The sequence below is a fragment of the Trichosurus vulpecula genome, chromosome 5, assembly GCF_011100635.1.
Source record: "Trichosurus vulpecula isolate mTriVul1 chromosome 5, mTriVul1.pri, whole genome shotgun sequence".
Lineage (NCBI taxonomy): Eukaryota > Metazoa > Chordata > Mammalia > Diprotodontia > Phalangeridae > Trichosurus > Trichosurus vulpecula.
This window is the reverse complement of record NC_050577.1, coordinates 308,320,439-308,334,501: the sequence shown is the minus strand read 5'-3', so window position 1 is coordinate 308,334,501 and position 14,063 is coordinate 308,320,439. Positions and strand designations below refer to the sequence as shown.

The 14,063-nt window shown below is 48.3% G+C and overlaps 1 protein-coding gene across 1 annotated transcript in view; it reads right to left on the bottom strand.

The window, feature by feature from the left end:
• Positions 1–2,694: 2,694 nt before the first annotated feature.
• Positions 2,695–14,063, bottom strand: part of CERK (ceramide kinase) — a 50,028-nt gene continuing 38,659 nt past the window's right edge. Inside the window, exons 11-13 of the mRNA XM_036760202.1 lie at positions 8,473–8,678; positions 6,746–6,954; positions 2,695–5,507 (exon numbers count right to left, since the gene is read on the bottom strand). Coding sequence (XP_036616097.1) covers positions 5,435–5,507; positions 6,746–6,954; positions 8,473–8,678 — 488 coding nt within the window. The 3' untranslated portion in view covers positions 2,695–5,434. The remainder of the gene's footprint in view (positions 5,508–6,745; positions 6,955–8,472; positions 8,679–14,063) is intronic.

Below are 14,063 nucleotides of genomic sequence, written 5' to 3'. Positions count from 1 at the left end.
CCCCCTTCACCTGCCCATTCATGGGAGAAAAACAAAATAAAAAAAACCCAAACCCCTAAAACAGATAAACACCACCAACCACAACAGTGACCTATGCTGGCAACAGCCCGCACCCATGTTCCTCCGTTTGATTTCCCCGGCAAGGGCAGTTTTCTGACAGTGTTTACAAATGTGAGAAGCAATGGACCAAGCTAACAGGAGGACTCTCCCTGGTAAAAATGTGAGTGATGAATGCAACCGACTAAGTCAGCAGATAGCATTGCATTGCATCAATAACTCTCCATTCAATGCAAACCTCTCTGAAGATGGGGACATTTCCCACACAATAAAAACAGGGAATTTATCCCTTGCAAAGCCAAGGAGATTTTAGACCATGAAAATGTCACTTTAGTTCTTGTTAAAGATGAAAATTCTGTCCAATCTGTCAAATATGGAGAAATATCAAAAGATTTACATGATATAAACTAAACACAAGCATTAAATAGTTCAGCAAAACCAGGAAAACAATACACCCAGTGACTATAGAACCACCATCACAAAACAATGAATGTTTCGAAATAACAAGAACAAGGTTGGTCCCAAAGAAGACATAAGAGAAAACAACTCCCCATACTCTTTTGCAGAGACTGGTGTGTGGGGGGGAGTGTATCCATCCTATTTTATCAATGTATTTTTCCAGTACATTCCAACGTATTCAACATACTAAGTTTTGCTGCATTGTTTTCTCTTCCTCTTTTTCTTTGTTAAAAAAAATTCTTATAAGGGATGGCTTCTGGGATGGGAGGGATAGAAGGTATGAAAAGAAGGAAAGGTGGAATGAAAACAATAAATAATAAAAATCAATTTAAAAAAAAGCAAACTCTTCTAACACTTGCCTTTCCCAATTCAGAGGTGGACCTGAGACACCCGAGGCATCTCCCTTCTCATCAACTACATTGAGGCATTTGTGTGGCTACAAATCATAGCATCTCACGGCTGGAAGGGAACAGAAAGGTCATGGGGTCCAACCCATCCCAAAGTGGAGACCCCTTTCACAACATCCCTGACAAAGGCTCATCCAGCCTTTATTTAAAGACCTCCAGTGACAGGGAACTCACTACCTATACAAGGAATCCTATTCTATTATTGGGCAGTTATTATTAAGAAATTCCTCCTTGTATTGAACCACAGCTTGCCTCCCTATAATTTCCACTCGTGGCTTCCAAACCCTCTGCTGGAACATGGGAGAATTCCACTCTCTCTTCGTTTTGTGTCACCTAGCCCTGAACTGGGCTTATAGTTGGTTCCCAGTACAGGCCAATAGACTCATATAATCCCACAATCAAGTGCTAGAGGAAAAGATTTAGGGAGACAAGCTACTTCCATCAACACCACCACCGAGGGGGAGGCCCTCATCCCCTCCTCGACAGTGTGAGCACCAAGAGTTGCTGGCAGAGATGGGGCCAGAACCCAGGTCTTCTGACTCCAGGGCCAGGTCTGACCCCTTGGGACCAGGAGATGGGGACAGCTAGCAACCCATGGTCACAGGCCAGGAAGATTACTCCCCAACGGTGAAGGGCCTTCCTGCAGACACAGCCACAGGCTTTCTCCGTTCTGGGACTTGGTATCCCCTGACTGGCACAAATGCCCACACGTCCTCTAGATCAGGACAAAAATAACAACTCAGCCCCACAGGATATCTACCTGGAGGCTGGTGGCAAGCCGGGCTGGCTTCCATCATCTCACTTGGGAGAACCAGCCTTTCTGTGTCTCCCCTGGGAGGGTTCAGAGAAGGGATCACCGAAGCCCCATCACCACCCACTGGTACACAGAGTCCTGGACTCAGGAGTCAGGAAATCTGAGACTGAATTCCTGCTGTGCCATTTGGGCATTGGGGGACTGAGCAAGGCCTGCACGTCTCAGGAACTGCTTCTTCTTTTATGAGATGGGTCCTGCGCACCATGCCTGCTCCATACCAGGTAAGATCATGAATACTTAGCCCATCCTCATTACAGGCTGTGTAGGATGTAAGTGAGCACTGCCAAGGCCCTTCAGTAAATGGGGATTTCAGGGACGTGCCTCCGCCAGGCACTGTGCTCAGTGATGGAGATGCTGTTCTTATCCCCAATTCACAGCTGGGGAAACTGAGGCAGACAGAAATTAAGTGGCTTGCTCTTAAGGATCTGAGTCTGGACTTCAAGCCCAACACTCTCTCCCGAAAGGTTGAAAACCTTGGCCCAGCTGAGAAGAATGGCCTGCCCAGCCTTTCCAGGCCACGCTGACCAAGTCTGCTCACGTAACGCCTGTTACTTCCAGGCTTTTCCAGTGTTTGTGAGAGAAAGGGGAGAGGAAAAGAAATGAACCAATTGTGGCCAGGAGAGAAGTGGGCCACACTGCCTCCCCCTCCCTCCTCAGCTGATTATCTCCCTTTGACGGCCCCTACATTTCCAAGTGTCTCTGCCTCTCCCTCCTAACAAACTCTAGGAGAGCCATGAGATCCTCTGCCTGACAAATGTCAACATCTGTCTGGTAGGGCCAGGAGAGCTCAGCCACCATGAGCCACGAGGCCTTGGATGCCAAACGCCGGGAGCATCTCCATGACCTCCAGGATCCCTCCCAGCTCTCAGTCCACTAAGACTGGGGATGGGGGAGGAGCAGGCTCATGCCTTCCCCCCCAAACAAGAACTTTCAACACAAGCAAGAAAAAAGTCAAACTCTGTCCAACGTAATTTTATTTTTTAAAGTCCTCTCAATATATCAGAACATTAAGTATACTCTCTTTTAATCTTGAAACCAGCAAGATTAGACAGAAAATTAACCTTAAGTTTTTCCATCAGTAAATTCTTTCTCCCCATGATTGTACTTAAGGAATAAATTCATAATTGTTTTCAGATAAAAGCGGGCACAACCTGCAAAGCCCCTTTCTTAATGAAGATAAGCAAGAATGCATCATGTCACGGGGTACAGCTGCAGCCCACCCTCTCCTGAGATGTCTGTCCTCGGCTAACAGCCCCTCAGATGCCGCCCCTCGGGAAGAGGATGGCCCTTGGCTCCCAGGCTAGGACGAGGCTGGGCAGGGAGGCTGGAGCTAAGGCCTATCTGCTAGATCCCTGGGACTCCTGGCTTCAGCTGCCCCGGGAAAGGAGGGGCTATACATGTGTAGGCAGAAGGACCCGTTCCTACACAAAACATGGTGTGAGCGTCAGGCACCTTTGTCACCACCACACTGACATAACCACGGCTCTCCTCCCGGGTGCCAATGCCAGGGGCTCGGATTCCATAAGACAATGTACAAACCGACCGCCAGGGAGGATTCTGCAATTTCCAATGTGACAGGGGAAAGTAGGGGAATGTCCAGTCTCATATTCCTCTAAACAAAGTCTGGGTTTGCGAGACCGTGTTCCAGAATGGCTGAAGCCACTTTGGCAAAGAAGGGAATGTGGACCAGGCCTTTCTCTGGACCAAGTGCTTTCTCTAATAGAGAGTTAGCCTAAAACTGGCAAGGCAGACCAGTGGTAGGCTTGGTTTTCTGAGGAGGGGCAATGCCCCTTTGGAGACTCCTTTGGAGTCAGAAGGAAAGACCTAAAGCAGGTTGACCTGCCATTTTCACAAAAAGAGCTTGTTCAAGTGCAGAGTTTGACTTGGCATCCCCTAAAGGTAGTCACCGAGAATGGGAAGACCAGCTGGGACCACTCTGTGGGAGGCACCCCCCATGCAGGGATAGGATGAACGAGACAAACAGGGGTGCCAAGACTGTCACCTGCGGCCATGCCAGGCACGCCGAGATCTGGGAAGAAGGAAGGGAATGCTGACATAGGAGACATGGTCCCTGCCCTCGGGATCTTAGAGGACAGCAGGCTGAAAGCGCTTAAAGATCTCCTGGAAACCAAGGCAGTGGTTTGTTTGGATCCAGACATCTGATTCCAGCCCGAAGGCCACCTGACTGGTTCTTCTATCCTGGAAAATTTCATATTTTCAAGAACCAACTGCAAGCGTTTCCCTCCTTCCCAGGATTGGACCTACTGATGCAACTAAGCTGATGTCTACTTCAAAAGACTAAATTGCTCTAAGTAAATTCTAAAAATATATCATGTGATGTATGTTAAATCTGTCTAAATACCTAATTGAATCGGTAAAAACCCATCCATTACGGATTCTAGAGGAGTATAGAAAAGAGCCTAGTTTTGTAAAAGCTGTGTCAAGGATTTCACTGTGAGAACGCACGCAAGCGATTCTAAGCTCGTCTTCTTGTATTTTCAAAGAGCCTACTTTGCATACATTTTACCATATTCATAACTATGAATAACAATAAAACAATGATCTAGGACACAATTTAGTAATTATGCTGCTACTTGAGGAGGAATGCCTTCCCGGAAAAACCTGGTTCCTCTGATAATTGTACTTCCAAGTGCTTCGGCAGCAAAAGAACAATTAATCATGGTCTATAGACAAAACAGAAACACTGAAAACCCCCCATGACATACAGTAGTGGAGATGAGAAGGACAAAACTCCCAATAAATATATGGAAATAAGCCAGGCAGACGAGACTCCCACAATCAAGCCCCACACAAAGGTAACGCAAACAGACAGGCGCTGCGGAAGAACGGACTGCAGGCTGTGACAACACTAACAACAAACTACTCAACAATGAACTTCTGATTCACTGAGCTTCTCTTCAGCAGCACAATGAAGGTTATTTTAACCACTCGGCCTGCAGCAACACAAAGCACCAACATTCTGAGTCCAAAGTGTTGTTGGGTTTTTCTAAAAACAAAAAGTTGGCTAGCACCTGCTTTTCTGCCTTAAGAGCCAAGGGATCCATGACCTGTTTCTGCCAAGTGCTTGCCATCAGCTGAAACAGTCCTCATGAAAACACCGTGGAAAGACAGAGTCGAGACACTGACGACGAATCACGAATTATGATTGTTTAAGGACTAGGATCCATCAAAGGCCAGGATTTACTGCAGATGCAGCAAGGCTCGAGGAAAACCCCCTTTGCCCTGAAGTGGGAGAGAGGAAAACAAAGGCCCTCAACTCTACCTCTGCACAGCCTGAGGCCAAGGGGCTCTGCCCCCTCACCAGGATTCAAAGGTGATGCTGTTGACCTCTGGCCTTCCCCCGAGCTGGATGGATGGGATTCACATCATCTTAGTCCTATGATACACCAGGCCTCTCAGAAAAGTGGGCAGTGGCATCAGGAAAACCTTTGCCAGCCCACCTCCTCCCTGTGCCCTGGGCCCCTGGTGATTCACCTTCTAAAATGCTCAGGATGTACAGACAGCATTGAAAAAAGAGAGTTTTCTAAAATCAACATTTAACTATCAAAAATAAATTCCAAATTTCAAATGTGTGTATGCATCAACAGAATTGGTCTGCAATGTTCTTTCTAATAAATATGTTTGATGATTTACAAGTGCTGGCTGCACCCCAAAGGCCTCCGCCGGCAGCAGTGTCTCAGCTGAGGGCTTCCTGTGTTGAGGTCTCCTCAATCCCTCGGGCAAAGAGCTGCAGCAGCTGGCAGTGAACCCTGTGAGCAAAAGACATCAGAGAGATGAATCACAGCACAGGGACTGCTTGAGTCCAGCCCTGTGCCCAGCGTTAAGTCTGGAGACCTCATAGGGTCAGCTCATGGGAGAGGGGATGGCACAGGCCTTGTTGAGGGTTGAGGGAGATGAGGTCCAGGAACCCCAAGACTGGAGTTCCCAGACGGGGTCATTGAGAGGGAGTACCCTTCAGGGACCCCAGTAGTGGAGAGGGTCAGGGCCACCTGGAATGAATCCGTGGACCCAAGCATTCTTCAAGTCAAGGTGGCAAAGATTTATTAAGCTTTACAGCGGGCAAGAGTTCTTAGGGAACCTGCAACCTTACAGGGGTGCAGGTAAAGTTTATATAGGCCAAATATGTTAATTATTTGTTTTGGGGTAGGGTTAGGGAATGGTTAAGGGGTGGTCAGTTCTTAAAGGAACTTGCACTTTTGGTATCTACTGTGTAGGTATCTTACCCAGGGTTCACTGGGAAACAGCCCAAGGCGGGGCTACCTGGAGGTATGGTATTAGGCCTGAAACATAACTGAGTCAACTAACTGTCAGGGCTGACTAGAAATATCCAGGCTGCTTCCATCGAAGTCAAGATGAATGTAAGGGAGTATACATTTGAATATACATAAGGTCAGTAAGTAGTAAATGTTGCTCTATCCCAGTGCACAGCCAATCAGCATGTACACAGGGAGTTCAAACAAATAAATTCCACAGGAACAGCTGGCTGCAGTATCAGGAGGAGAGATGAGGGCATGCTGCCCTGCTTTGCTAGAGAGAAACTGCTAGGAATAGTGTTGTGAAGCTAGGGAGAGAAGTGATTTTAGAACTGGATGTGGTTTTAGAATTGGGGTCCAGGCACAGGCACTCAAGCACCCCCATCAGCCTGGCCTCAGGGAGTGGGCCTGGTCTGGTCTCTTCCCCTTTCTGAGCTGCAGCTGCATCGCAGTGCTGTCAAATGAGAGTCTCTAAAGGTTCTGCTTGTTCTCAGAATTCGTCCACCCCTTCCATTCTAGCCTAGCAGGAAATCCGTTCCCTTATTTCTAAAATAAAGGGGCTGGAGGAGCAGGCCCTGCCTCAGAGAGGGGCCAGGGCTTGTGTACAGGAGGGGCAGAGATGAGGCTCCAGTCTGAGTCTCCTGACTCCACGGCTACCCTCACAAGCGCCCGGTCAGTGTCTGCTGATGACCTGGACCTAGGGAGGAAGGCGGACACAGAGGGGAGACACCCACCTGACTTCGATGGCAGAATTGTTCAGGATTTCTCCATCACAGTTCCAGGTACTGTTAGGAAGAGTGCAGCAGCAGGCTGGATGGTCGCTGCAGATGTGCCCAAATCGCTTCTTCCCAAGGTCCTTGAGATCACCATCCTCATCTTCCAAATGCTTCGACGTAAACTGAAATTTCCTCACCCGGTAAACCTCAACAAACGCAAAGTCAAACTACAGGACAAAAGTAAATGGGATAATTATATCCTTAAACTTTTTATATCTGGAAAGCAAAATTGTGCACTGAAAAAAATTCCTAAGTCTTCCACGATTACCTGTGGAACTGCCATGTCCCTTTTCATTTAAAAAATAAAACCATTTCCCCAGATACCATATTCCTGCTGTCAATCACTTGGAGGTAATTAATGGGTCTGGTTTCTAGATCAGCTGATAATTCTGGCTCGTCTGTCTCCCGGCCAGGGCCTCTAATCTGTGCCTGTGGCCCCTACTTTGTCTACACCGGCCTTTCAGACTTGCCCTCCAGAAGCCAGGTAGTGAGCAGGCTCTCCTCTTATGAAGCCAGGGCAGCCACTTACACAATCTCTCAATGGGCCTGAGAAGCAAATCACTACATGAGAATCACCCCAAGCGGCGCTCTGAGCCAGTGTCTTAGGTCTTCAACAAAATCCTGCAGCAGGCTATATGTAAAATTCTTCCTGAAAACTGAGCCTGTGCTAGAACCCTAATCCTCCAGGGAGAGAACACCCTCCACTCAGGTTCTGCTGTGGGCAGGAAGCCACAGGGGACTGCATGGAAAAAGCCTTCCAGCTCTTCGCCCCAGGGATGCTCCCACAAAGGACATACCCAATGAGGGTAAAGAAGTGAGGACCCCCAGTAGCACTTTTTGTCACAGTGAGTAACTGTGAAGGCAGGGGGCATCCTGTGACAGAATGGAACACCCCTGTGCCCTGAGAAATACGCCTATGAGGAACTCAAAAGAACTTCAAGTCTCTAGGCAGGAAGTCAAGCCAGCTTCCTGGCAGAGCTGGCCTCTATTATATTGTTGTGAGGAAAGCCTCTGGGGTGGGGCTAGGGGCTGAGCAGGGACACCAGGAAGAGTCACAATAAGGCACTGCGGAAATCTCTGGGCTGCCTCCACCCCCTCCTAAACTGTCCACTCTGGGAGGGAGGGATCGTGTGTCAAACCTCTGGTCTATGCTGACCAAAGCCCAGGGCCACACACAGAGCAGGCCCTGCTTCACAGTGGTGGATTTGTATTCTAAGTGAATCCTGAATGACTGAATCTCACTTCTGTTAAATGCAACAGGGTTACCAATAAACGTGAAAAGGGCCCATCAAAGTAGAGAGGCAGAGAAAAAATTCACCAAGACTTAAATCTTTTCTTCCTACTTTCATAAAAGGCCAATCATTTTTTAAATGGGAAGATAGTTGCTAATTTTAACAGGGTTCGATAAGATCTTAAGGAGACTGACATACAGCACAAACACTGAGAGCTATTATTTTTTACAGTGAAAGATGAACATAACATGTCTTCATTTAAAGGTCCTTTTTTAGAAAAGGTGCCTTTGATAAATGGGTTCAAGTAACAAACCAAGTTTCCTGGCACTCTTCCTAATTAAGTGAACACTCTAGAGAGGCTCCCCTTTGACCTGTTCTCTCGAGCAAACGCTCACACAAAAATGAATGACTCTCACAATTAGATGAGAAACCAAAGGCCCCCCGAACGCCTACCTGGTCATCTTGATTTGTATGCCTGATGAGATACCTCAGAAAATTCAACCGGGAACACTTGCGGACCAGGATGAGGTCCGAGGAGCCGTCGGCCAAGTGGGCCACTGGGGACAGGCCCTTGGGGCTCCGCGGACAGGCGCAGCTCATGTTGGCTGCGTTGATTGCCAGAAACTTCCCCTGGATGACCTTCCACTCTTCCACTTCCTCTGGAATGACAAGAGGCCTTGGTGGTTAAAGGAGCCTGGGACTGTGGAACCCATTTCCTGATCTGTAAAAAGATGCCATGTTCTAAACCCACTTACAGCTCCAACATGAACTCAATGCCACCCACAGATGTGAAGTACCTACTATGTGCATGGCCCAGCTGCAATACACAGAAAGATGTGAGTCCAGGACCCTCGAGCTTGGCCCTGAAGAGAAGGAAGGAGATGAGGAAGGTGGGAAAACGTAAGGCAAAGCTGGGAAATGACAAACATCAAATACCAGTGGATGGAAGGACTCTGAGTGTGAGCGAAGAGGGAGAGGAAGGAGGCCTGGGCCTGTCCTGGTGCAGGCAGCACCTCCGCTACAGCCTGCAGCTTCAGGGAAGTCTGAACACCAAACGGAGGCACCGTGCTCTCTTCTACATGACTCTGCCAATGGAGCAGCCATCAGGAGGACCTCTGGCTGAGCTCTCCTGCTCCATCCTGGCACCGTCCCCACGGCTGCTGGCCTTGGGGCAGTCTGGCCACAATCCTCTCAAGTAACGTCTCACACACTCCTCTTATTCTCATTCTCGGCTGCCTTCACTGCTCTTCAGTCCTAAGGTACAAGATTCTTTCCAGGTCTAGTTCCCCTTTCCACTTTGTTTTTATCAATGACCTTACCCCTTCCTTCCACATTCAGGACCATGATGGGAGCGTCTGAGCGTGGTCGTTCCAATGGCTCGATGGTGAAGAGAGCTCGTCATAAACAACTTTCTGGATGTTTTCTCCCATTTCCATCTGCTGTCCTCATTCCCTCCTCTCAGGACCTTGGTATACCCAGGGCCTCTTGCCAAATTTTCCTTACACTGCTTTTTACTGCCTGTTTCTTGTTTTATGAGCTATGCTGCTCATAATCTTCTCCCATCCTCTCATCAGATTTCCTACACAAGTCCATATTTTAAACACCTGTTGTTTCTGGTTGCAAGGATTTTGCTGCCTGAGCCTCATTTCAGCTTCTTTCGGCCTCTCTGTTACAATAATTGATTTACACCGATCAAACTTCTTGGGGGAAAGGGGCGCGTGGGGCTGGAGGCTGCCTTGCTCCTGCCCCTTCTCCTTTTCAGTCTGGGCTGGTCTCGCTGCGTCCACTTTCCCCTCCTATTTTTATATCAACGCTGAAGGCCGCTCTATCAGGCTGGATACGGAGATGCATCAGGGAGGACGTCAGTAGCAGACTGTGAAGTCAAAGGCTTTAACTCGGCCGTAACACATCTAGCACCGGATTCTTTTTCTGAACCTACTTGGTTCAGAGGCTGTGTAGGAATGACGCTGCTCTGCAGGCCACAAGCCTTCCCAAGTCCTGAACCGCCCTTTCTAAAATTTTAGCCCCTTCCCTTGGGCCTGCCCAACCTCTGCACGGGAATACTCAAGTATCCAAATCTATGCTGGATTTAACCTGAAGGATCTCACTGAGTTTTTATAGAATTTTGTAACATTTCTCTACCTCCTCATTCTCTGGAACAGATGCTGGCACAGAAACAGCAATCATTCTCCTGGTGGTTCATTTGTAAATAGATATTATGAACATGACAACGAGATGAAGAAGTGTCCCATGGAACGAGAAGCCTGGTGGCTCAGTGGGTAGAGTCAGGAAGAGTCGAGTTTAAATCTGACCTCAGACACTGTGTGACAGCTGTGTGACCCTGGGCAAGTCACTTCACCCTGTTTGCCTTAGTCCCCTGGAAAAGGAAATGGTGAATTCCTCGGGTTTTTGACAAGAAGAGTCTGACGCGACTCACAACCATGAAATGATGCTTCGGAGCAGCTTTGCTGCACAGAAGCCAAGTCCTTCCTCTCATGTGCCTCTCCAAGGAAAACCTGGGTCCGTCCCTTTACTGAGCTGTGACTTTCCCTCCTGCTCTGGCTCCGAGACAAGCATCTCGACTGAGAACAACTAGCATACTGTCCGCGGATGCTCTCAAAACCACCTTCTGCCCCCTTTCCTTTTCCTCTGGCAGACTCAGGTGGGTTTCCTATTTTCTTTGCTGGGCATTCACAGCCCTTGCTAAGCTGGCCCTCTCCTCCCTTCCCAGGCTTCTGACACCTGACTCCCCTCCATGTCCATGGAGGAGAACATTAATGCCTGTACAGGGCTCTTCCATGCCCCGAATGCTCTCTCTCCTCATCCCCATCTTCTACCTTTGGGGCCTTTCCTAGTGTCTCTCCATTCACACCGTATATATGGTGCACAGACCTAGTTATTCTAGTACGTCTCCTTCATTGGAACGTGAGCTCCTGGAGGGTGCTGACCACATTTTTGCCTTTCTTTCTCTACCTCCAGAACTTAGCAGAGCCTGGCACATAAGAGGCCTTTACTAAATGACTGGTGACTTTCTCATCTGACATTTCTTAGTCTAGATAATAGCCAATGTAAATAAAGCAGAGTCGAGAGCAGGGGTTCCTAATTTGGAACCCATGAACTAAAGAAAGTGAGAACTGTTATCTCTGCGCAATCAGTTTCCTTCGTAATTCTATGTATTTGATGGATTTACAAATACTATTATGAAAAGGTGTTACCAGGTGCCAAAGGGATCCATGCCCCGCAAAAGATTAAGACCCCTTAGCCCAGCCTAAGTCAGGGCCTATAGCTTATAAGCTATTTTGACTAATGTAAAAAAAATGGCAGAAAATAACATTTCCACATACATATATATAGACATTATATATATGAATTTCTACGGTTATTACACTTCTTAGGGATTTTATCAAAAGTTACAGCACTTTTCGTATGATTTGCTATAATAGAGACAATTAGAAAAAGAAAAAACAATCAAAATGCTATGGTTCAAAAATTCATTCTTTCGATCTTATAGAACATATCAAACTTTTAAAACAGAGAAGTTCTAAACTCTGAAACTCCTGTTTTAATGCGGAGCGTTTATTGCGCACAGAGCAGAGAACACCAGTTGACTAAGTACATGCACCTTCAATTGGAAATGAGTGAGGCACTGAACGCTACATTTATTTTTAAAAATTGTGTGTTTAGAGACAAAGAGATGGAAACGAGAGATCCCACTTAGAGAACGTCCTTTGCGATGTGCCTCTACCCAGCATTACAGATTCACTCAGTTCCATCTCCTGGGATGGCAATGACTTTTCAAACACACTGGCTGATGTTTCCCCAAAAGATTTCAGAGGGAAATGGGGACACCCTTGTTTTCCACAACATACTTTCATTGGGCCCCTACAGGAGGAGCATCTTTAGCCACCCAAGGGTTTTAATATTCGGGGGTAAGGAGGGCAAAGGTGACCCATTTCTAACTGGGGGGCTTCCGCTTCACGGAGCATGGGTCCTGCTACAGTCAGCTCCTTTGAGGTGAGCCTTCTTCCTCCGCCAAGAGCTGCCGTGGGGCACTAAATGCCAGGGAAGTCACTGGTGATAGGTTATATCGATGCCATGTTATTGTGTCCTAAATATTGACTCAGCCAAGACAGTGGCCAAAGGAGGTCTTCAACTCTGGGAGGGAGAGGGGAGGAGATGGAGACAACCAGAACCAGGCAGGGTCCTTGCTTTTGAGAAACTTACAATGTAATAGGGTTCATAAGACTGGACACAAACCCAAAAAGACTCAGCGTTCATCATATAAAGAGATGCAAAAACAAAGACCCAGAAAGGGAAGGAGTAAAAAGACCTTCACACAATCACAGAATGAGACTAGGCCACACCTGATGAGTGGCTGTCCAGCCTTTGCCAGGGGCCCTCCGGTGATAGAAACATCCAAGAAGCACAGGCCATGGGGATATGCGCCTCCATCCTTCAAGGAGGCATCATTTCCAGGGTGCCTCGGCTGAGTCTAGGCCCGGTGGGAGACCCCCTCCTCAGTCACTCTCAACTAAAGACAGCCTAGGGGCAGCCTCTGGAGAGGCTCCTCCCAAAAGGTGGGCCACCAGGTGAAGAGTGAGTTCAGCCACAGCTGCTCCCAAAAGCCTCTCCTGAGTCACCAAGTGGTCACCAAGTGAAGAGGAACAAAATAATCATCAAGCATTACCTGACAAAGGAGCACAGACACCACCCTTTCCCCCAGGGCTGTCAGAGGACCTGGCATGACAAGGCTGAGGCAGAATGAAAGGGTCGGCTCTTGGCCATCTCTGAAGCTTCCTGTCCTCTACTGCGCCTCCCTCTTCCCTAAGTCAGTCACCAAGTGTTTCTTTATTAGGCACTTACTGTGTGCCAGGCACTTAGCAACGCTGAGACACGGAGAGACCAAAACAAGCTGTCCCGTCCAACGAGGGCAACCTCGTGCAAACCCACCCAAACAACATTCAGGACCCATGGACGCTGGCCTTGGAGGAAGATGGAGAGGTCAGGATACATGAGGGAGGGGTAGCAGGTCAGACACAGGGTGGGCGGGGGGGGGGGGGTTGCACAGTTTGACACAGACACTTATCCAACACCCCCCCAATTATCCAGACACTAAAGGGAACAAAGGCCTCCCCGAAACTCCCAGCCCTCTGTGTCTCCCCATCTCTCCTGCCCCCACCCCCATGAACCCCTTGCCTTCCTAATTATCCAGTTCCCTTCAGAAGCAGCAGGGCAGGGGGCAGAGACCCAACAGCACTGAGTTCCGATCCTGGCCCAGACACACCCTAGGAAAGTCACTTCATCTCTCCAACCTCAGGGTGTGCAGTAACACCCTCCAGATGCCGACCCTTCACTCAGAAAAGTTTGGTTTTCTGTTTTTTTTTTTTTTTTAAGCAAACTAGCCACCTGCCCACGCCTTCCTCAGGCCTCACACAAGAAGAGAATACTGAGGCTTCAACACTGCCTCCCTTCCCTAAAAGCCTTCTTCCTCTTGATCACAAAACCACAAGAATTCCTTTTCAAAAAGATCATTTTCCCCAAACAAGAGAAGACTAATTTTTTAATGAAGAAAAATGACACCATTTCTTATGAAACACAATGTCAAATGGCAGGTATGTGATCCATGGGTTGAGGCCCAACTCAAACATTGCCTCCTCCAGGAAGCCTTGGGGGGCGGGGCGGGGAGGACAATCTTCCCTTTGGGGAAGAGCACGCTTACTACTAGCTTTCATTATTCGAGCTTCCCACTGTAACGGGATGTTCTTGTATTATTTTACATTTTGGGAACGTGTGGAGGGACCTCATCCCTCTGCTGCACTTGGCATGCCCAGCCCCAGAGCAGCACCCAATGGGAACTCACTGGAGGACAGGAGGTGCAGCCTGGGTTCCTTGGAGGCGAGCATGGAGAGCCCGTCCCCCACGCTGGCAGGAAAGGCCTTGGGGACCCTGAGGAGGAGTAAGAGGAGAACGAGGAGAGGGAAGAGTGTGGGCTCCCCAAAGGAGAGGTGGAAAGCAGCTGGGGGGATGGGCCTGCCCCTTCTGAA